This window comes from Gopherus evgoodei, chromosome 9 (assembly GCF_007399415.2).
Source record: "Gopherus evgoodei ecotype Sinaloan lineage chromosome 9, rGopEvg1_v1.p, whole genome shotgun sequence".
Lineage (NCBI taxonomy): Eukaryota > Metazoa > Chordata > Testudines > Testudinidae > Gopherus > Gopherus evgoodei.
This window is the reverse complement of record NC_044330.1, coordinates 17089971-17116444: the sequence shown is the minus strand read 5'-3', so window position 1 is coordinate 17116444 and position 26474 is coordinate 17089971. Positions and strand designations below refer to the sequence as shown.

Sequence of the window (26474 nt, the reverse complement as noted above, 5' to 3'; positions counted from 1 at the left end):
CCTGCCTAAACTAACAGGGGACTGGGATTAACATTTTCTTCCAAATGCGTAACAAACAATAACTACAGTAGTGTTTTCCTCAGTTGGGTGATAGCCTGAAAGAAAGCCTCTGAAAGGTGTGAATTCCTCTGCACCGTTAATCTCATTGGGGTGTTATGTCTAAAGCCTAATGATGACGCTTTAAATGTCAGTATTAGCTATTTCACAACTGATCATTTTAGTAGATGGTGAGAGTGAAGATCTTGAGGGTAGAATTGAGAGTTGCTGCAGAGATGAAAATCCGGAAGAAAGAAAGAGACACGGAGTTGCAGATGGAGAAGAGAGAAAGAACAAAAACAAAAACAAAAACAGGAGGATAGAGAAACCAAAAGGAAGGAATACTGGTGGTCTTGAATACATAATCCTGAATACCTAATAAAAAATAATAATTGGTGGCCCTCCTCTAGTAACCTCCTTGGAATAGGATTTTACTCTATAAGTAGTCCTGTTAAAATCAATGGGACTATTCATAAGGAGAATGGGCACCAAAATCCAGTCCTAAAAGTCTAATGCTATATAAAGGTCATATTCTACACTTGATCTTTGTGCTAACCTCCCATTCACATTAAGGAGTTCCACTGATGGCAGTATACGGTCCCACAGATTATAATTAAAAATGGAATTCAGCCCTCCCCATGGAAAGAGTCTGATGCCCCTGTTCTGGCTTCAGGAATATTGAGCACGGTCATACAGACAGACAATAGTCCTTTTCCACATAAGAGGTCTGTAAGAAAAATGCATATAGTTTCCAAATATTTGTGGGCAAGGAAGAGGGAAAGAATTTAGACAAAGTCCACGGTATAAATAATACATGTCTGAATACATCAGAATAAAAGATCAGAAGCAAATAATACATAATCTTGTTCACATTACAGTTAGGACTATCGATTAATTGCAGTTAACTCACGCGATTAATTTTTTTGAGTTAATCACGATTAATCGGACTGTTAAACAATAGAACACCAATTGAAATTTATTAAATATTTTTAGATGTTTTTCTACATTTTCAAATATATTGATTTCTAGTACAACACAGAAAGTGTACAGTGCTCACTTTATATTATTTTTATTTCAAATATTTGCACTGTAAAAATGGTAAACAAAAGAAATAGTATTTTTCAATTCACCTCATACAAGTACTGTAGTGGAATCTCTTTCTCGTAAAAGTGTAACTTACAAGTGTAGACTTTTTTCGTTATTGAGCAGAACCTGTCATCAGCATGGATGCATGTCCTCTTGAATGATGGTTGAAGCATCAAGGGACATATGAATCTTTAGCACATCTGGCATGTAAATATCTTGCGACTTCTGCTACAACAGTGACATGCCAATGCCTGTTCTCACTTTCAGGTGACATTGTAAACAAGAAGTGGGCAGCAAATTGTAACTAACCTTGTTTGTCTGAGTGACTGGCTGAAGTGGGACTGAGTGGACTTGTAGGCTCTAAAGTTTTACATTGTTTTATTTTTGAATGCAGGGTTTTTTTGGGAACATAATTCTACATTTGTAAATTCAACTTTCATGATAAAGAGATTGCACTACAGTTCTTGTATTAGGTGAATTAAAAAGTACTATTTTATTTTTTACAGTGCAAATATTTGTAATAAAAAATATAAAGTGAGTACTGTACATTTTGTATTCTGTGTTATAACTGAAATAAATATATTTGAAAATGTAAAAAACATCCAAAAATAAGTGGTATTCTATTATTGTTTAACAGCGTGATTAAGTTTTTTTTAAATCGCTTGACAGCCCTAATTACAGTAGCACTAACTCTCTTTGGAAATTTACTTTGGAACAGATATTGTTAAATTGCTGGGCCATCAAAACTCAAGCTGTGATGGATACAAGAGACCCCTACTGAAAAACAGCTGGTCAGAGAATAGGACGCTGGGGTGGGGACAGAGGTGGGACATCTTATTTTTGTATGTATATTGAAATCTAATCTTGTACAATCCAAAGAAATTAAACACAATTCTGGTTCAAGTCAAATATTTTTCACAAGCTCATTGGGGATGATCCCAGCTGGCTGGCTGCTGAACAGTAATTTATAACGCTGCCTCTCTTACACATAATATTTAAAAGGTAATGAAGATTGTCACAGTGTTTCCCTTATATATTTTCACCATTTGTTTCAAGTATAAATAAGCTTAGGAACATTATTTATCTAATAAACTTTCTCTAAATTATCTTCCCTCCTCCACCATTATATGAGCATAGAGGGCTTATTCATTTTCCTTATGTGTACAGGTAAGCATAGATGTCTGACTTGACTTCCATTCTTAGTTTTTCACTTTTGATGCTCTTTTTGGTGTAAATCCTCACCTGTTTAATATTTCTAAGGACACCAGTTTGAAACATAACACCACGCTCTCAATATTTAATAGATGGACACATGCAACACCACAAAGAACATATAGTGTGTGAAGAAATAAATGCATTTATGAATAAATAAGAAAAGATTCCTGAATGAAAAAGAATGTTTTGTAGGTGCGAATAAGTGAAAAATCAATGGAAATGCATGGGTAGATGGTAAGTGAGTGAATGAGCAAATGTTTTAATTATGTTAGCAATAGGAGCCGTCAAGTAGGCGCACATCAGGAAAACCACATGAAAAAGGCTCTAATCCAGCAAAACACTTAAGTATGGTCTTATTTTTAAACATGTGAATAATTCCACTTTCAGTGGGACTACTCATGTTTACTGTTAAGCACATTCTTAAGTGCTTTGCTGAATCAAGGTCCAAACGAGTGAGCCACAACTGAAAACAACAACTATTAAAATAATAATTGCTAAGACTAGCAAAGAACTACTTGGTTAGGGCAGTGGCTGTGAACACAAAGGGGGCATAAACGTTCCTTAAATCTCTCTTGGTGGAGAGGCTTTTCAGTTACAGTACCAACTGAACTATCCAAAATTCAGTTACCCATAAGTTCTTTTTATGTTCCCTGAAAATTCCCAAAGCCTTGATTAGACAAATGTATTTGAATATTTAAAATTGCACTGTATTTAATATAGAAGGCCAAAATTTCATAGTCTGGGGGGGAACTTTCCACTGGCATAAACCTGGTGGAGGAAGCTCTTGCACCAACTGTTCCTCATCCTAGCATAAGGGGAAGAAGGAATTATGTTAATAACTTTCCATGGGTGGAGCTACTGATTCCCTGAGGGAGCTTATGTCAGTGGTGAAAGTTACAGCTGCTCCTGCTGTGCAGTTCTCTGTGGCCCTCCACCTCCTTCAAATGCACTCAAGTGGAATTTGGGGCAGGATGGAGAATACGCTCCAAAAAGCTGTATGGCATTTGGCTCGTATTCCTGGACTTCACTCAATTTTCACTTGGTTTTGAAGAACAACAAAACATTTTCTTCAAAGGATACAGTTTCAAAATGGAAAAAAGTCAGTTCTGCAAAGATAGTAATATTACTTGTTTATCCAGCAATAAAATGAGTGTCAGACTGGGAGCCAGCTTTTCAACCCATCACTTTGTTTAGATGCCATGCAGCAATGCCAGTTTTACTAAACCTGTAAATGATTTTGAGAACAGATTCTTCTTTCCTTATACATACAAGAGATTTTTGTCATCTATGGCCATAATAGAATGTTGTTGGAGAAAGCGTTTTTCAACTTTTAGTTAAATATCAAATCCAAAAAGAAAATTTCTGAGGGCTTACCACAGGGGTTTCAACAGGTACCGATGGTTGTACTTGAAGGTTTACTGCAACAGTCTGTGGTGGCGGAAGAGTCTGAAATGGCAGTTGGACCAAAGCTTCTGCAGCAGGAAGCTCCTCCTCAGAAACCAAAGTATTTTGCACCAAAACCTGGCCCTGGGATAGAATTTCAGGCTGCATTTGTAAAGATTGCACAGACTGCAAGGGAAGTTGTTGAATCTGGGTTGGAGATGTTGACAGCTGTGGAGGGGTTGCAACCGGGATTGGCACGGACTGTAAGGTCGGATATTGCTGATGTGGTGTTGGAGACATTGTCTGCTGGCCCGGGGACATCAAGTTCGGCTGATCTACTGGCCCAATGTGTACTACTGGGGAAGGTGGAACTGTAAGATGGGATGGAAGATTAAGCTGTTGTGCTACTGGTCGTACTTGACTAGTAGTGGGCTGCTGTGGATTCTGCTCTGACTGTACAGCTGATGGCATAAGAGGATGTGGTTGTGACTGAATAAGTGCTTGTGGATGAATGATTATGGTGGGCGACTGACTAGGTGAGTGAGCAGGCGTAGGAGACACCACTACTGACTGCTGAGCTGATGGGGATGGAGTAGGAGATATTGTTAAAGGAGGAGGATGGATGTGAACAGGTGAGCAATGTTGTGACTGGACACTATTAGGAACTGGAGGAAGACCATGGCTTTGGAGTGGAACATAGTGTTGTGATGGAGGTGGTTCCTGATCAGGCGGAGTCTGAAGTGTGATTGGCTGAACTTGCTGCTGTTGTAATATCAGCTGATGATGGGAAATCTTTGGAGGTGGTGAATGAAGAGGTATCTGTTGATGTTTTATTAGAGAATGAGGTTGAATTGCAGAATATGAAGCTGTGAGGGGGAAAAAATGACAATTAGTATTTGTTTACTTAAGTTCAAAGAACATTTCAATAAATGTTTAAATGAGGAAAATTTTCACATCAGATGACTAAAGTCTGCACAGAACTTGACCAAGCCTTTCAGACCAGCACAACTTAGAAATGCCTTAGAAAATACCCTCTTCAACCATATACAGTATCCTAAATGTAACACACAAATAGAATGCATTTATTTTGGTAAACTCCAAAGTGAAATATAGCACTGAACAATTAAACAAAACATGCTTGTTTTAGATATACAAATGCTTCTAGCGAAAGACATCTATCTTTCTGCCACTCGTTCTAAGACTATGGTTAATAAGACTTCTTTTAGTTAAAAATACTACCCTCAACTTTGAAAAGACAGCATTTGCCTGCTTTAAAATAGTTATAATATAAAAGAGGTAAGTACTTTAGAGTCAATAAGGTTGGATTAAAATTGCTAATTTTATGTCAGTCAGTGCTATTTAAAAATAGTTTTTTAAAAATAATGGACTCAAAAAGTTTTAAATTGGAACATTTAGACTAAGCCTGTAAAAACTAAGTGCCTAAAGTTATGCAACCAATGAATAACTAGGAACCTAAAAAGTGGTCTCATTTTCAGAGATGTACTCCCCTTCCTCCCAAAGGAGCCAGTGACTCCTTGTCATAACTGCCTACAAAGGGAAACTGAAATGCCTGAGATTTTCCTCTGGGGCATACCTTTCCTTATCTCCATCCCTCCTCCCAGCCCTACCTGTTTTCTCTTTCATTTGAAAAATAATCATTTGATAGCTAATTTTTTTTTTTAAGTAGGGGATGGATTACTTTCCGTTTAACAATGGGGGTCAAAAATTCAAGAGCTGTCTGCCTTGCAGCCTCTCTCTCTTGAAGCCTGAAATTAAGCAGATGTGGCTGACCAGGCCTACTCAGCCCACTTACCAGGCAAAATTTCTACTCTTTGAACCAGCAGGAATTATTAAATTATGCAATAGCCAACCTAAGTGCATAGTCTTAGCTTGGTTAACTTTATCCTCTAGCTCCCCACTTTTTTTCCTTTTGTTTGCCGCACTCATTTTCTTGACTTCTTGTAAACTAGATTATAAACTCTATGAGGCAGGCAGAGGTCTACCTATGAAGTTTATGCGCTGTTGAGCACAATGGTGTCCTGATCATGACTGGGCCTGTGGGTGCTAATGTAAAAGAAATATCGTAACTACCACCACTCTGGACAACACACAGACACACACACTCCTTCTTTAATTCTTTTTCTTTCTCTCCTGTCCTTCTCTCTGAAGGCATAGGAGAATTTTAAGATACAAATATTTTAAGCACCACTGAAAATAATTATTTATTTCCAAATGATTTATTGAGGCATTAGACACCTGTTTGTGGGCTATAAATGACAGGGTGAACTTTAACAACCTTTTTAAAGCTAAGATTCATCGCACCTGGCGCTATTAACTGATGTATACTTGATGTTCGTGTGACAGATGTACTTCGACACTCAGATGTTGGGCTCTCTCCTTTTCGGTTGCTGTCTGGAGAATCAGATTGGCTGGCCTTGGTACCGGTCACAGTTTTATTAGTACATAGAGCCAATGACTGAGCTTGACTGCTGCTCTTTGGTGGGCCATTCTGTGAACTACACAATACGCCCAACTTCTGATGGCGCAATGTTAAGTTCTGAACCTGATAAAAGAACCAAATATTAAAAGTATAGATAGAAATCTAATACATTAGAGACGAAGATAATAATAAATATTGACTTTGTATGATGCATTTCATCAAATGATACCAAGATATCTGTAAAAAAAATAATAAAATAAACTACATAAGTTAGTATCAAGGTATTTTACAAATCCCATAATTTCAGGTAAGTAAGACTACCACCATTCAATTCAGCTTTAAACCGATGACAAAGGAAATATCTTCAAAGTGCTGATCTTTAAAAGCTTTATAGCAAAGGCCTCCATTCTTTCCAGTCTTTTGAAAAGAAACTGTAATGGTTGAAAAACAACTTTACTCTAATTTGAGTTGGAGTCTGACAAATTGCTCCAATATTGCTGTTTCTTTACAATTTAAAGAGATACATTACTGCATTTTCTTGATACTGTAAAGATGCAATCACCAACATGCGTACATTAAGAGAGGTTGTTTAATTTTAGTCAGGGTCCTGTGTCACACAAGAAAACCATATCCTTCTGAAAGTACCCTTAAATTCGGCCATAATGAAATACCCTTTATTCCCAACCCAAACCACAATATACACAACTATGTCTCATGAAACATAAAATTAGTCAATGATTGTTGTCAAAATGACTGGTTTTGACAATGGATTTTTCTGTTATGTTCTCTAGTGGCCCTGTCTCCGCACAGATCTCAGCTCCCAGAATGTTATCCAGGCAATCCAGCTCAGAAGCTTTTTCTCTGCAATTAGTGCTGGAGAAGGGAGAGTTGGTAGCCAGCTTCAGTAGCTCAACTCTCCAGTTGTTGGTTGCTGTGCCATTCTCCAGGCAACCCAGCCAAATGCTCTCTGATTGTAAACTGGACTAACCTGTCTCCTCTATCCATGGCTGCCTGGATACATGCAACAATGCAAGGAACGTATTCTGTAATCCAGAGGGAAAGCTAGAAATCAAGAGGCAGCTACAGGAAGGTCTAGGCAGGGCTAGGAGACAGAACAATATGTCAGGCACATGGCTGCAGCAAAGTGGCCAATTCCATGACAAAAATGCCAAATTTTGTGGCATCTTGGAAAAATATCTGACTTTAAGGCTATGGAATCATAGAGGCCATAGCACCCTGACTGAGATTAACAGTCACAGTTCTGTAACCCAATGGCAGTTCACATTTCTCATAGCTATTTTTTCAGCCTCTCTGCAACAGACAAGCATCGACTTTAATTATTCGCTATTTTTGCCACCATGAAGGATAGAAACCATTTTAAAAAAATGAAGACAGATTCTGGAGCACAATGCTGCAAATGCCACATTTGCAGAACTGCAACCTTAATTCAGCCTTCTTGCGCATATGCGTAACAATGCACTCTTTAATTACTTGGTCACATACTATTTTTCTTCAGGAACTTGTTTCATTCAGTGCACGGGAGAGATGGTACTCAGTTAAAAAGCAGCCTTTCAATATTTTTTTCTTCTCATTATTATTCACTGTGTGGCCCCCATGCCTGAGTTACTGCACACTATTCAAACACTGCTCTGAAGAAAGAATTATTAATTTCCTCCTGGGCTTTTCTATGGTGTTCATCACTATAATATCTGCATGCTTCACAAATGATTAATCAATCTTCACAACACCCGTATGAAGTGAAGGGGTGGTGGTATCCCCATTTTACAGGTGAGGAACTGAGGCACAGAGAGATTAAGTTAAGTTTCCATTAATTTTGGGTGCCCAATTTGAGACACTTAGGAGTTGTGGTGTCAGTACCCAGCCCTGCCCACAGCAACATCCCACTCCAGATTTGCCCCTTCAATTCTGCTTGGAGCAAGGAGACTTTTGGGGGAATCTGGTTGAGAAGCTCTAGCAAGTCTCTAGTGAGAAAGTGAAATTGGGATTATTTTCCCCAAAGGTTTATACTTTGGCCAAATTTGAGTGGATTTTCACAGGGACAGCAAAAAGTTACATCCCTGATATAAAGATTACCTCTCAAGTCCCTGCTCCAAAGCATGTGTACTCTAGAGCATCTCAAAGAAAATATTTCTCAAGAATTTTTTTTACCGTTTGGACTGAAATTTCAACGAGAGCAAGAGAGAGAGAGAGAGACACACACACACATACACACACACCATGGAACATTTCAGCTCAAATGGTTAAAGTTTCGCAAAAGTTATAAGCAACTGAAACCAGGGTCTTAAAATGGGAAGTGTTATGCAACCTCAACCACAGGCAACATTACATCCCTACCTGTAATATCCAATCCTTTTGTGAATCCTATAAAGCCCTTAGCTTCAATTATATCTCATAGCAATTTTGAAGTATTTTCATTTACCTATTTCAAATGTGTTCTTTTAAACTCCATCTAATGTCTCCTTCACACATGATGCGAAAGAATAAACACACGTGACCAGTTTATCTTTGCTAAACAGTTCACTATTCTATACATCTCCATGTTCTCTACTATTCTCCTCTAAACAATCCCAAACTTTTCAATCTCTCATCCTTCCAAAAGCATTTCCATGCCTGCAGTCAATTTGGTTGCCCATCTCTGAACCCTTTCTGCTACTGTGATATTTGTTTTGAGATTCATTATGAGAACTAAATACAGGATCTCAAACAATTAGGTCACTTCTACCTGGATACCTGTACCAAATTTTATCAGTTTGACATCAACCTGAAATGGATACATGCATGGTTACCAGGCAACAAGAGGCATTTTCCACATACGCAGTGAACTAAGGTATCAAAGAAAAGGAAAAAAAATACTACTTCAAAATATAAATAATACTTCATTTAATTTCAAAGAATATTCAGTTATGTTAGTGCTCCCAGAATTTTGTCAGCTTTTAATTCTTATGGAGGCTTTTATTTTTATTTTTTTATCTCCTGTGTCTAAACTACTCTACTACCTGTACTTGACTAGTGTACCCACTGTGAACCCTTTTTCTGCATCATCGACACCTGTTATCTGTCAAATGAACTATAATCCACATATTTAGTTGGTATCTGGTACTATAGACTGAAAGTAGTTGTGAAATATTGGGCAATATTTCTGCACAAATGTTTTATACAAGGCAAACGGAGCTGGAAAAAAAATCACATAATGGAAGGAAAATTGCTGCAGTGATGAATATTCTACAAAATACTCAGCTGCAGACAGACAGTCACAGAGATGTATGTATGCAAGTATTATTTGTAGTATAATCATACCTAGAGGACCCAACCTAAATTGCAGTCCCATTTTGCTACGCATGGTACATATACGTAGCAAGACACAGCCCCAAAGAGCTTACTATCCAACTAGACAAGACAGGCAAAAGGTGAAAAAAAGGAAGAATTATCATCCACAATTTACAGATGGGAAACTTGGAATTAAGAGTCAGACTGTTTAAGTGACTTGCCCATGATTTAACAGGAGATCTGTGGTAAAACTGAGAACTGAACCCAAATTTCCTGAGTACCAGTGCAATGATTTAACTACAAAACAATCCATCTTTTCCAGAGCTACAAGGTATGAAATAATCTACAAACAGAAATGTCATCTGGAAGATTTAACATTGATCTCACATGCCTATGCTAAATATTTTATAGGAAATAATCCTGCACTGGCAGAAAGATCGATCAGATGACAAAAAGTCTTTTTTATATACAATTTCTACGATTTTATGATTTTTCAACCATCTGATAATAGGAGGTTAGGAGCTAGTTTGGTTTTATAATCTGTCACACTGCCTGTGCTTAGATTTACAGATTTTATTTTATTTCAGAGTAGAAGGAAAGAGATAGATACATAGTCCAGTCATAAAGAGAAAAAGGAAGGAAGAAAACAAAAGAAAAAATGGGGAAGAGAAAAAGAATAAGAAAAAGAGCAGGGAATAAAGAGAGAAATAAGGCTTTTCAAGTCTAGAGGTTTTTTGTTCAGCTGTTATTGGTGAGTGCTGATCTTTGTGATGTCACCACTTCAGAGAGAACATCATGAGACTACTGCCATCTTCATTCCCAACTTCCTCTTCTAATAAAAGGGTAACCTCTGTCTTATACTATCAATATATTCACTGTATATCCAGAAAATGCAGTTTAATGCTAGTTTCTTTGTTAAGTGGTGCTGACTCCTTGTTTATGAGAAAATGTTTTTGTTTATATGGAAAACAAAGACAGAGTCTCCATTCCCTCAGACCACCTATTGGAAAATACCCTCCAGATCCAAAGGGCACAGATTTAACACAGGCTAAAGGAAAAAATGTAAAGAGGCCAGTGCTAAAGCATTGCCAACACATCATAGGTTGTTGGTGAAACTGGTTCTTTGTGATGTCACTGCTGCTATAGAAACCGTGAGTCAACCCAGGTGAAGAGCCCATCTGGCAGTAGAAGAGCATGGAAAGCTGAGAGAGGAGGCAACATCGAGTCTGGCAGGGTCATCACAGCAGCTGAACTGATAAAAGAACACTCTACGGTCCTGGGTACGGTCCTATTATCAACCTGCAAAGATGTCTCAGGAAGTTGACTGGTTACACAGTCAGGCAGGTGTGTGTAAAGTAGACCTCTACAACCCTGATGAACAGAAGGACCAGGACCGGAAAGTGATCTGTTTTGTTGATGTCTCCAGCCTGAATGTAAAAGACAAAGATTCAAAAGCAAAGAAAGCTGCTAGCCAGTCCAGCAGCATCTCTGAACCTTCAAATGAACTTGACCTGGGGAATCTGGAGGAAAAAGAAGTCATTGTTATAAAGGACAATGAGAAGCATGACCATTCTAAAACTGAAGGAGCGGTATGTCTTTTCAAACAAGGCTCAACTGATGAACTCAGCATTGTGAGCTGGCTCAACAATGACCTTCAGAAATATGCAGTTGGATTCCAGCATGCACTGACCCCTTCAGATGCCCCTCAGAAATGCAAAGTTAGTGAAACCTTCAATGATCCATCGTTGTCCCAGAACAGTGACACATCTTTAAAGTCTACCGGTGCCCAAAAGGGAAAGAGAGATCCAGATGATGTTTCATACTATGTAAATAAGCTCTGTTCTTTGGTTGTTCAAATGGCACGAAAAGAGATCACAGAAAAATTGGAAGGCACTGCCAGTAAGTTTATACGTCAGGGGATTCATGGTTCAGCTGGTGAAGGGAAAAACAACAATTCCCGTGGTTCTGTGAGCAAAATCGCATCACAAATGGTGAATGAAGCTGTTGAAGCAAGCACACAGGACCCCCAGGGTAAACTACCATCCCCAAGACCATCTCAAGAAAAGACTACCAAGAAGGAAGATACTTCAGGTTCCAAGAGAACATCACTCTTCTATGGTGAGATGTCTAATCAAAATGGTTGTAAACAGGGAGGAAAGCCTGGAGATAAACAAATGTGTCAGCAAGCAAAACAGTCTGGGCAGGATGATTCTGGTACTTCTGTAAGCAAAGGGTTAATGGTTTATGCAAATCAGGTAGCTTCAGACATGATGTTCTCATTCATGAAGACCATGAAAGTCCAAAGAAAGGATGGTAAGACAACCCCAGCTTGTGTAGTTTTGAAGAAAGTAATCCTCAAACATACCAAAGATGTCATATCAGACTTGATAGACTCAACCATGAAAAATCTGCATAATGTCACAGGGGTGCTCATGACAGATTCTGATTTTGTTTCCACGGTGAAAAAGAATCTATTCAACCTAGGAAGCCAAAAGTCTACTGAAATTTTGGAAGCAATGGTGAAACGCCTGTTTAAAGCCCTAGCAGGGGATGATAAGCAGTCCAGGTCTCAAAGCCTAGCATACACATCACTTAAAACAGGCTCCCAAGACAGCAAATCTCAAGGCATGCAATTTACAGCAATGAAAAGTGAAATGCATAATCAAGGGAAGGACAAAGACCGAGGAGCCAGCAAGTGTCAATCATCATCAAGCAAAGATTCGGAAAAGCATTGCTCAATGGATAAGTATGCAAAAGACCTCATTGTGACTGCATTAATGTTGATACAACAACATCTATTACAACAGACAAATGGTAAAGACTCAGCACGTGAATCAGGCGCCACTTCATTTGGATATGTTTCTTGTGATTCTCATTTTGAAAAGGCTGGAAGCAGCCAAAGTTCCAAGTCCCTTTCAATGGCTACTGGACCAAGGAACTCAGGGGCAAAGAAAGAGCACCAACAACTTGACTCCCAAAAGGGGGACATATCAAGTATCCTGTTATCAATCATCCAGAAGGTCTTACGTGAGGCTGGTTTCAATATAGATGACAATTCCAGTGAAACACACAGGAATCATAGAGATCCTGCCACCACTGACAGCAAGTCCAGCAAAAAGTCCTTATCTAAACAGCCCAGTTCAGCCATGGATCAGTTTGACAATATGGATCAGGTGAACAAGCAATTCATTGATCAGCTGGTGGAATCTGTGATGAAGTTATGTCTATTCATGGCCAAAAACAATAGCCCAGATTTAGCTATGGGTGACCTGTTGGATGAACAAAATACATTTGGTGCTACATCCTCAAAAACGCCAGCAGTACCCAGGAGAACTTCACAATCCAAGGGTAATGGAAAACAGCTATCAGGTTCATCATCTGGTTCTGAAGTGATAGTGAACAACCAGAATTCCAACAGCAGCTTATTGAACAAAGAACTCCAGGCTATCCTCCAGTGGATGGCTGCTTCCCACTTCAACGTGCCCAACCTGTCATTCATGAATGAAAACGAAGGGGATTTGAAGAAGCTTCCTCTGTTGGCTGAAAAAGCAGCCAAGAAGGGCTACAGCGTTGGGGATATTCTCCAAGAGGTAATGAAGTACTTCGAAAAACAACAGATGGCTGCTGCTGTGGGAAACATGCCTCGATGTGGGCTGATGGACTGGTTGCTTGCTAACCTGTAAGCAAGTGCCGACTCTTCCTCCCTCTCATGTTACTGTGACCCAGCCCATGCGTCCAAATCAAATCTTTGCTGGCGCAACAAGTAAGAACATCACAACCCATTTGCAAGAGACAACACTGCACTGAATTCAACAGGTTGTTATACACTAGCTGGGCAAGATCATCAATAAAAAAAAATTTAAAAAGGAAGACTATTTTATTAAGTACTTCAGCAGTATGTGAGATATACAAGGCACTAGTCAAAGCAATAAACCTGCTTCCCCACAGGTAGATATGAAAACTAGAGTAGGGTGAAGAGGAAATGAAAAGATAGAAGGCAAAGAGAAGCAGTAAGCGGGGAGGGAGGGGGGTCCATCAGGGAGGTCCGTTGTTAGAAGCCTTTCTAGAGTAGCTTGAAAAGGATAAGTGTTGTGATTTCTATCAAGGTGTTGTCTTTGGACACTGATTGGACATTTTATCTTTCATATCAACCTGTGACTAGTAGGTGTATGATAGACTGGAAACTCCGCCCTCATCTTAGACAGAAAAGGAGCTTTCTGTGTTTTCTCCCTTTCAAAAGACTACTAGCTCCTGCAAAGAATAAGGGGAAAATGTCTCCACTTCTCTGCCACTCTCCCAGACTATTTTTTAAATTTTCCTTCCTTAACCCCAGTGTTTGCCTGTGCTGTTACTCAGAGCTCCCTCAAGCAGTAGCAGCATTAAATTAACATCATTTTTACCAATTTTACTGCTGTCCACTGTCTTCCAAACAGTAGTAGTGAAACTGACCATAGTCTTATTAATTTCGCTCTGGTACTGTTTAGCAAAGTACATGTCTTCAAAACTTAAAGAGCTACAAATTTCATTATTTGAAAAAATGAAAGTTTAGATTCTGCGGAAGATGGTATAGATCCCTTCACAGTAAGCTGCTCACTTGCTCTGGTGAGTCTCTATTTCAAAGTTCTTACTTTTGTAGATGGCATTTATTGTAAAACACTGCAAAAATGGAGTTTTGAAACACATCTGAATATTAGGAGAATGGAGAGATGAGAGAATGCAGAAACCGATTCCTACAAATCTTTGACGATTTCCCAAGTAGGAAATAATGCAAAATAAGGATTAGCTCCTGTCTTGACTTTTAAAACTAGTTTATCAGATACTTTCTAAATACTGTTCCCTACCCTGACTACTGCCTTCAAAAATCCCTTCCACTGTGTTAAAGCCTTTTTTGTGTCCAATTTTAACATTTTCTTAGCACCAGAATTTCTTTTTTATTAGTTAATTATGCAATGGATATTATCTAGTAGGCATCCAATTGGAATAAACCTGGAATACATGTTTTGCTTCCTTTTTTTTGAATATTGCATAGTTGATATTTAGGAATGAAATTAGCCTACACAGTTTATATTGTCTATTATTATTTATACTGTGGCAATACCAAAAAATGCTGGCCACTTTGCAAATACGGAGGAAGAGATAGTCCCTACCCTTGAAAGACAAAGAAAGTGTGGGGGCATAGGATATATATCATGCAAGCAAAACTATCAATGGGACAATAGGTACATGTCATATTAGTTAAAAGTTTTGTTTTCTAAATACTAAACACACTTAAATTCCCCTCCTCTCTGTACCAGTCAACCTCTTTCTGATGGGATATATACCTCACACTTGCACTAAAAAAAGTTAACTGGAGCTAAAAAGTTCAATTAAGGTACTTGGAGGGTGGGCCAGGCCAAATTGAATATGAGGCTCAGCGGGGCAGAAGTTGGGTGGTGAGCATAAAGGAAGAAAGATGACAAGGAAGGTTACAGGGAGAGAGGAGACAAATTTTGCAGTTCCTCTCTGGTTGCTAGAAAGTAGAAGAAAGATCTAAAGAAGCAGACACCAGTATGCTCACGGTGTGACTATCGGAAAGGGCCTGAAGACAGGCCAAGGTAGTAAGACGTCCAGGGAGGTAGAGAGGAGTTTGAGTGAGCAGAAATTAGTTATTTGCCACAGGTTCCTGGACCGCGACCTGAAGAAGAGGGAGGGTCTGGATTTCCCTACTTGTTCACTGGAAAAGATGGTACAGAAACACCCTGGTGCAAAGGGGAGGACGACTACTGAGTTTGGAGCTGGGCCTCCTAGGATGCATTGCTCTGCACCCGGCAGAGCCTGGGAAAGGGTGAAGAGTCTGCAGGGAATGAGCCCAGACAGAGGAAAAGAGCTATATTGTCTTTCTTTGAGTTTATTGGACTCTGTTTACCCTGGAAGGGGTCAGATTAAACATGACATGGACAGAGGGCTGAGTCATGAGAAGAGGCAGACCACCACAGAGCCAAAGCAGCTGTTGGCAGAGGAGGAAGCCTACAATGCCACTTCCAGCCACAAGGGGGTGCATCAGCAGTTAAGTCCATACCTCTACACTCCTCAAGTTCCCTCTCACAAGTCCCCATGGTCATGTCCAGTACCCTTATGCCCTTTCTCTCCAAACAAACAAGCAATTCACTCCTAAAATAAATAGATTAAAAAACAGAGTCAAGATGATGAAATATCTTGTAAGTACTGTGAAAAAAATGGGACTTCTGGAAGGATTTAAATGAGGAAAGTGGTGGTGCTCACAAGAGACATTCCATATATAGCAGTAGATATGGACGTTTTAACTTTTTTCCCTCCTCCAACGGGCAGTGTACCTTTAAAAATTACCTTTTAAAATTATAGGAATCATATGTAAGTGCAAGCACCATACAAAAGTTTTAGGAAAATGACAAGACAACCGCTTACTGGACCCTGGTTTCATAACAAATTCCTTTATTAAAGCAATAGAATATTGATCATGTTCTCTTCTGTCTGAGAGATATCAAACTGTATAATGGGGCAAAATCATTAACTTTATCACCTGAGAACCAAAGTAAACACTCTCTCCAGCCTAACAACCATAAGTTATCTCTGTAAATATGATTTTTACAACATTTAAACTCTTAACAGAGATTGAAAGGAGAGATGCTAAAGGAAAGTTGTCCTGGAACTTGAGATATTTTTCAATCCCATAAACCAGGATTTTAGGAAAAAAGTAAACGATATATTAACATTCATCTCAAAACTAATGTTAATGAAATAGTTTTAAGAAAGTTGTCATTTAAAAGCTTTTCAAATCTGTATACCAAAGGGATACTTTCTTCCCAAACATTCAGAACTACCCTCTCCCTGCCCACCCCCTCAATAATTTCAAGTAAATTACACATTTGCTTTGGTTCTGACAAGTTACACCAGTATTACCATTAACTTGACGCTATACTTAAACTACTATTTGTCATTTGGAAAGAGATTAGAATAGTACTGTTTAGAGATGTTACATATGAGGAATAGTTAGCAAACATATTAATAAAGGTTGTTTAACTTTGATACATTTTTGTCCAAGACCTTTAATCCTACTTTAAAGAAAAAATATCTCCATTTAATTAACTCCCTTTATTCTCATCTTTACGTTGCAGTACAAGTTGCTTGTCTGAATTGCAGGGAAAGAGAAACAGCAATAGTAACAACATTTAATACAGCAAAAGCTCTTAGTTATACATTAAGCTGTATTTTCAAAATGTCTGCATACTTAAATACAAAACACAAGTGTGAAGTATACCCACTGCACATTTTCAAAGAGAAGTACAATCAGAGTGCAGTCAGAAGCATCTGGTCAGATGTGCTCACTAGGAAAGGACAGGACAGGTAAAAACATTGCAATGAGGTTCCTACAGTAACTCCTCATTTAACGTCATCCCATTTAATGTTGTTTCAATGTTATGTCCCTGCTCAATTAGGGAACGTGCTCGTTTAAAACTCTGCAATGCTCCCTTAGAACGTCGTTTGGCTGCCTGCTTGTAAGATTCTGTGAAAGAGCAGCGAATTTACAAGGGAGTATTGCACAAGTTCTGCTTCGCCATCTCCTCCTCCCTCCCAGTGCTTCCCCCGCCACCAAACAGCTGTTTAGCGGTGCTTTGGATTTTCTGGGAGGGAGGGGGACGAGTAGGAAAGCGCAGCATCTATTCTCCTCCCCCTTCCTCCCAGAAAGTCCTAAGCTCTGCCAAACAGTTTGGGGGAGGGGGGCAGGGCGGGAAGGATGTGGCGTGCTCTGGATAGGAGGTGAAGTGGGGATGGGAAGAGGTGGGCGTGGAGTGGAGTGGGGACAGAAAGAGGCGGGCCTGGAGCATTTCTGACAAAGTCCAAGCCTGCCCTTCTCCGGGGAAGCTGCTGCTGATGCAGCGAAGGTGTTTCCTAGCGTCCTTGCCTGCAGTGGGCTGGGTACTTCCCAAGTACAGTACTGTACAGTATATAATGCCTTTTGTCTGCCCCCAAAATATTTCCTTGGAACCTAACCTCCCACATTTACATTAACTCTTATGGGAAAATTGGATTCGTTTAACATAGTTTCACTTAAAGTTGCATTTTTCAGGAACATAACTACAACGTTAAGTGAGGAGTTACTGTACTTAGTGACCACTTCAAACCACCGGCCTTTCAGTGATTTATTAGATTAGCTATTTTACACACAAGTCAGACACACAATCATCTGAAAGCACATCATGGCTGCTGGGCACAGCACCAACAATATCTTTACAGCTTACATGTGGGCCAATCCCTAACAGGACCAGAAAGGAAGCAGAGATGAAAACTCAGGTCTTGAATTTGGAACAACATCCAAACAAACTCCTAGCAAGAGTCACCAAACACAAGCAAGCAGAAATAAAACCAGTTAAACTGCCATTCTGAGTTTCCAGGGGGCAGAGACACACAAAGGATTTATGCTATGCCAGTCAGGGGGAGAGAAGGAGAGGAGCCATCACTGAATGTAGATAGTGATGAGAAATATGACTAATATGTGTAACTAGATGGGAATTTGCAGGAAACACTGTTTGCATCAGAAACCATTTTATTTCCTTCATCTGCCTAGAACAGTTCAGGAGTTATAGTCCAAAGATATCAATTTATTAGGGGAAGTGTGGAATACGCTTCTCCAGTTGTTACATAGCATTGTGGACACGAGTCCAGAGTGAAGCAAAAAAAGTCTCCCCCATCTCTTCCAAATTCTCCTTCCAGCAAGCAGCTCAGGTAGGTGGCAACATCTTGGTTGGAGGGGGTCCTGGTGATTCACTTCTTGATGACATCCTGCATGGCACTTTCTGCGATGTTCCTCACCACGGCATCCGGGCATGTCAGAAGGCAGAAGGTGAGAGTGATCACTGCAATGTCGCACAGATCACCCATACGAGGGATGTTGCTGCTGCCCTACCTGTGCGAGATGTACACCAGTTCATTGCTGGCTCTCTGGGGAAGAAACATCCACTTCTTCACTAGCTGCCTGATGGTGTTGCTGCATTGTTCAGAGGTACCTTCACCATGGCAGATCCTCTCAGGATGAATGAGATACGGGGGATCAGGAAGGTGTTCAAGGCATTGATCGTCTGCCATGGTGTCAGTAGGGAGGAGTCGATCCTGGCCACATCTCACAGGATCTCAGCAATGGTATCCTCAGGTGTCTGCTGGACGCGCAACTCGTGGGCATGCTGAGATGTTGGTATTCTGAGGCTGGAATTGGTCCAGTGTCTTAAACCTTGAAGATGATGGTCCCAGTGACAGTCATCTCCTATGGTTCCTATTTGCCAGTAAAATGGGAGAAGTACTCTGGAAAGGAGCCATCAATTAAATCCCCTTGGAAAACAAAGGGGTTTCAGATACTGGTCTAAGGGAAACCTCCATAAGAATATGTCGAGGGTGCTCTTCATGCAGCTTCTTTGTCCTGGTCTTGAAGCCCTGGCAAACTAAGCATCTGTCTTACATGGCCATCATCCAAGCACTTTAGACAGCAGGAATGAGGATCACTGCCAGGCATCAGCTTTCAGCAACCACAACAAGGCTTGAAACCTGGGGATGCTGGCATGGGATCCCTCGGTACAGGGCAACAGCCTGAAGCCTGCCTTACTCAGAAAAATTAACAGAAAGCTTCTAACAAAAAGGAAAATAAGAAAAATGTGCAATGAACAAAAACAGAACCACTGGGAAGAATAAGTATGTATCCATAACTCTGTTCTCAAAGAACAAGGCGGTAAACATAGACTGCTCGGAGTAGAAATGGTAAGAAGGAACTGAAGGAATGGAAGGGTGTCACCATCCTTTACCATCCATTTGGAATACAAGGAGTCTTGGTGTGGGTGGGACTGCCTCTATAGCAACTGCTAGGGAAAACTTTCTGGCACAAGTCATGTAAATACTTCCAGTGTAATGGACATATGCAAGCACTCAAAGAAAGTATATTGGATTGCACAACATATGTGACAAATTGGGTTGGAAAAACAGCAAAATAAAAGGAAAAATACTGCAGTATCTGCTGTATGATACAAAATACTTAACAGAAGTACAAAATGGGTTATTGATACACAAGAATTTTTTAGTTCTGGGCATCTCAGAATCTGGAAGAATACTGACAAAATGGAAAGAGTTCGGAAAAGAGCAAATTATTGGAAGGCTGAAAGAAATGATTTATGAGGAAAGATTAAAAGCACTAAATATGTATCTCTTGGCTACACTAGACATAAGAGGAACATGTTGTATGCATTGTAGTTGTCTCTCTAATATACTGGGACAGACATAGCAACAAGGTGGGTGAGATAATATATTTTTTTAATCAGACCAACTTCTGTTGGTGAAAAAAAAAGCTTTTAGACCTGAAGAAGAGCTTTGTGTGGCTCAAAAGTTTGTCTTTCTAACCAACAGAAGTTGGTCCAATAAAAGATATTACAGAGACAAGATGGGGGAGTTAATCAGAGGAACAGAACAGTTTAAGTGTAAGAGTGTCAACATCAACAAATGGAGAAGAATTATTTAGTGTGATACAGTGCGGACTGGAAGGGATTATTTTAAGAACCGTCCTAGATTACAGTTTTTGGTTGTACTGTAACTCGAATTAATTGGTTCCAGCTAACTCAAATTAGCATTATAAATGCTAATCTAGACACTCACAAAGTATTTGTTTTTGGTTAACCTGAGTTACATCACAAACAAAATTGCAGTCTAGAAAATGGTGGAAATAACTGGATAAAATTAATAAAGGAAAACTCTAGTAAGATAACTAACTCCCTGACAGTGGCAGGTATTAGAATATGAAGTATGTATCCTAAGCTAAGTGGTATAAGCCACAGCATTTGAGACATTTAAAATGATCACTGAAGAGAGTACTACAATCAATAAGGAACAATCATGCATTGACAAAGGAAAGAACTAGATAATTGAACAGAACTAGATAACAAAACAGATAGTCAAAACCTATCTGAGATTGCTGTGATTTACTACACCAAAAATATAACTTCACCAAGGGTCACATAATCTTTCTTACGCTATGTCTACATAGCAGCTGGGAGATGCGATTCCCAGCTTGGGTTAACATACATGTGCTAGCTCTTCTTGAACGTGTATGCTAAAAATAGCAGTGTGACCACAATGGCCATGGCAGTAGCTCCAACTAGCCACCTGAGTACAAACCTGTCTGACGTTCTAGATATGTACTTGAGTGGCTAACCTGGGGTGGGGCTGGGGATGAGGAGTTTGGGGTGTAGGAGGGTGTGCTGGGCTGGGACTAAGGGGTTCGGAAGGTGGGAGGGGGATCAGGGCTAGGGCAGGAGTGTTGGAAGGGATGCAGGTTCTGGCTGCAGGTGCAGGCTTTGGGTGGGGCTGAGAGGTTTGGGGTGTAGGGGGTGCTCTGGGCTGGGATCGAGGGGTTTGAAGAACGGGAGGGGGATCAGGGCTGGAGCAGGGGGTTGGGGTGTGGCGCTTACCTCAAGCAGCTCCCGGAAGCAGTGGCATGTCCTTTCTCCAGCTCCTAGGCAAAGGCATAGCCAGGTAGCTCTACACACTGCCTCCTCCGTAGGCACCGCCCCTGCAGCTCCCATTGGAGCGCATAGGAGCCGGGGCGGGGCCATGCTGTGGCTTCCGGGAGCCGCGTGGTGCAGCCCCTGACTCAGCGCCCCGGCTGGATGTGGATCGAGCTGCGTAGTGTGGCTTGTGGGCCAGCTTAAAACAGCTCGCAGGCCGGATCCAACCCGCAGGCCGTAGTTTGCCCAACCCTGGGCTAATCCAAGCTGTCATCTGTGGTGCCATGGCCAAACTTCTGTTTTTAACATACTAGTTTGCACAGAGCTAGCACATATATGTCTAGCTGATCAGAGGATCACATCTCCCAGCTGCCATGTAGACATACTCTTAGGCTTTCCAGGACACCAGAACTTGATGAGCCAGACATTTCTGAAAAAACTAGGGAAGATACAGCAGTTCACTGTAACTGTGTTCACTGTTGCTATGGTCACTAAGAAACCAAATGATCTAACTCCCAATGTTCTTATGTCATAAAGCCAAATCTAACAGGAACTGGGCTCCCTGCTGGTAGTCTAATGAAGTCAGTCTTGATAATCATCATCTTCTCTATGATGGAGGGAACAGATTACTTTCCTGCCTCTTACTGCTGCTTTGTATTGTATCGTAGGGCGGCATGGGTGAAGACTGAGTAGCAAAATTCTCTAACATGGTGAAGATGAAGAGCCACAATAGCTTCATGCTGGGCCTGTCAACTGAGAAGAAGATAGTGGAAGTTGCTGCATCACAGCCAGCATCATGTGCTATTTTGTCTCCACATTTGTAGCCCTGCAGTGGTAATAGGAGCTGGGATACTTTCTCACAGCCTGTTACATTATTCACTTTGCTCACTCTGGCATCACTCAAAATGCTACAGTATTTATTATCTTATGTCACTGAGAAATTGTTAGGACTTGAGGATTGAGATCTAAGGATGTGACAAAGGGTTTTTACAGTTGCAGTCTATCTAATACATGGGCTGACATATCCATACACCTTTGGGCACTGTAAGAAAGAGTTTTAAAAAATTGTGAGAATATTTTATCTTGTAAAAACAAACAAATGAAAGTCTGAAGGATGCCACCAACATGCTGTGTGGCCTGTATGGAGAGAGACAGTATTGAGTCATAGGCCTCTAACAGAAAAGGCCAAGACTTCCGTTTGTGCAAGATTTTAATGTGGGAACAGGGGCAGCTAGTAAACTGTCTTGTTTTTCTGCAGAAAGAAACAGAATGGTGTACAAGGGAGGAAGCTAGAGGAAGGAGAGAAGAAAAAGGACCAAGTAGCCACTGTGCCAACTGGAGAGTACTACAATGGGCAGCAGCAGGAGGGGCAGAACCAAGCAAGTGATGCTTCATGGTCTATGGCCTTCAAGGAGAGTCAGCAACAAGAGTCTCAGGATCACTCAGCCCTTCTTCTCCACAAGGACAGCCACCAACACAGTGCATCTCAGGCTGTGCCCAAAGAGGGGGGGGGCGGGGGAGAGAAAAGAAAGAAAGAAAGAAAGAGTACCAGGCTTGTACTGTGTCTTCAGAGGAAGAAGAGGACCTTAAGCAGTGGCAGGCAACTCCAGCTACCATCACACCCTACAGGAGTGAGGTAACAGATCCTCAAACATTTTTGCTGCTGTACTCTATCGGGAGCACTGCCGAGCAGTTGGAGGATGAAGTCTGTCAGAGGTGGAGAGGTATAGTTTTTACATATTCAATAAAAAAGGGAATAGTGGATTTAGTGGATGAAATTAATGTAGTAAATGGAATATATTTGGATTTTATACAGTTAAACAATCATGAATTTGATATTCTCTCCTGAATTCATACTCAGAAAATTATGAACATTAGTTTGCAACAGACAGTAAAAATGGTGGAATTTGGTACTGTACACTCAAAAGCATCAAATTACAGAGATATAAATAGCTAAATAGCTCTGATGAGACAGCTAAATTCTGTACTCAGTATTGAGAAGATATTGACAAACTAGAAGGATTTCAGAAAAGAGCAACAGCAATGAATAAAGGATTAAAGGGAGAGGTTTATGAGGAAAGATTTAAAAAATTAAATGTATATAATTTGGCTAAATGATTAAAAAGGACAAATAATAAGGATATAGATTTTCTTGCATAAATATAACTAAAAGAAATTAGATAATATTAAAAGAGAAAATGAGGTCACAAACACTTCCTGCTAGTTAAATGATCTTGCAAGGGAAATATGGGAAGCCACATAAACTGAGAGATTAAAAATTATCCTGGACAAAGCCCTGGAAAATATTCTGAGGGATCAATTCTATTTTGACAGAAAAATGGACCAGATCACATCATCTCCACCTCTAACATTTGTTTTTATGACTTTTCAGTAGTCTGAGAACAGGTATCTAGAGAATAAGATAATTTAGTTTAATGTCCCAGTCATTGTTCCTCCTTCCCTTTAATACGTATCAATTTTATTTTGCCAGATTAAAATATAGAGTGCAGACAGTGGAATTGCATTGTTAGGGCCAAAGAAATTTCTCTGAGATGTTATTTTTGAGGTTTTTGATAAGGCACTCTGTCCACTCAGAGTACGCCTTCACTGATGAAAGCAGGAGGGAAGGGGAGGGAGGGAGTGTGTTCTTAACTAAGGTTAGCTAATCAGCCAACTCAGGTTTAAAACAGCAGTGAAGACATGGAAACTCTGCTTTTAACTTGGGTTAGCAACTCAAGTTCCATCCCAGGCTCCCATATAGGTATTAACTCAAGCTGCTAACTTGAGTTAAAAGCAGAGTCACCGTATCGTCACTACTACTGTAACCCGGGTTAGCTAACCTGAGATGGTTAAGAACATACTCGCCCCCCACAAAGTGAAGACATAACCTAAGAATCAGGTTTTACTGAGATGTCTTGTTCTGTGTATCATCATCACTTATTGGTGTTTGTGTTTCCCCAGGCACAAACCAGGAAGAAGATAGGAATAAAGAACTTGACCAAGAAAGCTTTCCAAGAATGGATGACATCAGCTCTGTGGATGGAGAACTGAGACAAGGAATACTCAAGGAAATGCGGGGGATCAAATTATTCAAGTTGAGAGGTTCCTAAGCATGTGCTATAACTCCCAACATGAGCAACACCAAGAAGAGGTCAGTTCGAGCCACACAGGAATATCCCCATTAACCTTCAAGGAAGGATGCTCTGAGGGCATAAATGAGGGGTACATCCCTCCTAAGGAACAGGAAAATCACCCATGCTCTCCAACATCAGTCTAATTGATTCAAGAGAGGAAGCTTGCTGCACTTTCCCACCATCTAACTTCCTTTCCGGTCTGTCAGAGCAACCCAAACAGTAGACTGCAACAAACAAGCAAAACAAACACCATATCATCAGAGCCATTTCTGGATAAGTGACAGAAGCAAAAGTAGAAACACTGAGGAGAGAGCATATGGTGCACTCCCAAATCCAGTCCTCACACAAGATGAATAAAGAGGATTCAGATTAATTTGGCCTTTATCTGAACAAGTTCAGATAAACATGCACTAGGGCCTGCTTCTGAAGACCATATGCTCAGTGTTTTGTATATGCATGCTTTTTGTATTTGCTATATTTTGTTTATTTTAATGAATGGCTGTCTCGCCACATGGTCTATGAAGAAGCAAGTATGCCTACCAGCAAGGACACAGAACCGCAAAACCATTCACTAGGGTCCCAAATCAGCAAAACTTAAGCACATGGGTAACTTTACACACAAATAACCCCATTGACTTCAGTGGGACTACTCATGGGTTAAAGTTAATCACTTGTTTAACTAGGACCTAGAGCAGCAATCATCTCGGTGGTGGAAAATTGTGATAAACGAGGCTTGCTATGCACATCTCTTCAAATGCCACCACAGGAATGGGTTTGTATTGGCAGATATCACTTAGTGTTATGTATATCCCTTCACCATCCATAATGCCTTAGACTTGTCATCCATGAGGCTGTCACAGCATTAGGCACACCAAGTGCATTTGGTGAATGAGGGTAAATATCACTTTATGATAGAAATTTATAACATCACAGTAGTATTATGACATTGGCTTTTCCAACACACACAGATGTCCTTTGTGATTCAGGTTGCATCTGCAAATGCACCTTTTTACATTTTGACAGTATATGACAAACGCAGCGAGAAATCACTGAGTGCTATTATACCTTGCACACGTTTTCTTTAGATTGCTACCGCTTCTGCAAATGCAGCCTGCATCACAAAGTGCATTTATGTGACATGTGTTGTTCCTTATGAGATTATAAATCCCACATAATGTAATTCACTATTATTCAGCAAACACACAGTGTGTGTGTGTACATGTTGCTGCTGCAGGCATCAGAGATATGTACCTTGTGATCAGGTGAAAGGAGAGTGCTCATTTTCTGTTGCCAGTATGTTTCACTACAGCACCCAGGCCATTCCACATAGTTTAAGAGGCTCTGTCGGGACTGTGCAGTTATCACACAATATATTATTCAGCAAACATGTCACTACTTATGTGGGCATTGCTGTTGCTTCCTGCAGCAGTGTGCCATCTTGTATAAGTGATGATGACATTGTTTCAGACTTGCACAATAAAAATTTTGGCTTTTTTAGAATAGGAAAAAAAGTATGTCAGAAAACTGTTCATCATTTCATCCTCCTCCTCTACAAATGAAGTGTGTATCACTGTGAATGAATGTTTAAGACTACACACACCATCTGAACCCTGTAAACAACAAATGCATGTATTTCTGGATGTACATTCATGAAAACAAATTGACTATTACCTTCTATTCAGATGATAGTCATAGGCAGGTATTACATAAAAGTGAATAAAAGTATATTCTGGGTGTGCTGCAGTCTTTCCCCTACCAAAAGCTTTACCCTTTCTAAACATTTAATTTCATAACACATTGTACTAATAAGAAGATATTGCATAACTATGGCCAATTTAACTGGCACTTTGTCTTTATGTACTCTGCACAGAGTACCTTCCCTCAGCAGCACTTATAAAACACATGAAAAAGCAGACTGATCAAGCCATCAGCAGTATGAGATGAGGGATACCCCATCACAAGGAAGACCCTTGCCAGAATCTCCGCTAGCAGCTATGGCGGCCTCAGCCAACTCCATCTCAGTGGGAGCAGGTGCATCCATGGCATGGTCTTCCTCCCCAGCCACATCATGAACAGGAGATTCTCACCCAAAATCAGAAGCAACCTATTCTTCCGAAAACCCAACAGAAGAAGGAGATTTGTCAGCACAGTCTCAAGGAACAATGGCTGACCATTGACAGAAACATTCAAATAATCCAGAAATGCCTCTGACTGGTCCTCTGTCTACACTTGCCCACTGCCTGATATCTTCAGCCAGCAATTTCTGTTTCCTCTCTATTTGCCACCTGAAATTTGAAGTCACCTGAAGTCTGCACTTCAAGTTGTGCTGCGACCTTGCAAAATAGCTATTCAAAGATATGCTATGTAATATGATCACTCCACATACACATCAAA

At 40.3% G+C, this 26474-nt stretch overlaps 2 protein-coding genes across 6 annotated transcripts in view; one reads left to right on the top strand and one right to left on the bottom strand.

The window, feature by feature from the left end:
* The window catches only part of PHC3 (polyhomeotic homolog 3), an 80356-nt gene that overhangs the window by 23726 nt on the left and 30156 nt on the right, over positions 1–26474 (bottom strand). For all 5 annotated transcript variants that reach the window (XR_004001898.1, XR_004001900.1, XR_004001899.1 and 2 more), the window contains exons 7-8: positions 6043–6283; positions 3712–4586 (exon numbers count right to left, since the gene is read on the bottom strand). Coding sequence is in view for 2 of the 5 variants with exons in the window: in XM_030574577.1 (XP_030430437.1) it covers positions 3712–4586; positions 6043–6283 (1116 nt within the window). In the remaining 3 variants the exon portion in view is untranslated. The remainder of the gene's footprint in view (positions 1–3711; positions 4587–6042; positions 6284–26474) is intronic.
* AKAP4 (A-kinase anchoring protein 4) lies at positions 10756–13143 on the top strand. Its single transcript, XM_030574579.1, has one exon. It carries the CDS (start codon positions 10756–10758, stop codon positions 13129–13131), a length of 2376 nt encoding a protein of 791 aa, XP_030430439.1. The 3' UTR covers positions 13132–13143.

What these genes read in the sequence shown, in the direction of transcription:
- AKAP4 (XM_030574579.1), top strand. Translation starts at nt 10,756, where the DNA reads ATGTCTCAGGAAGTTGACTGGTTACACAGTCAGGCAGGTGTGTGTAAA.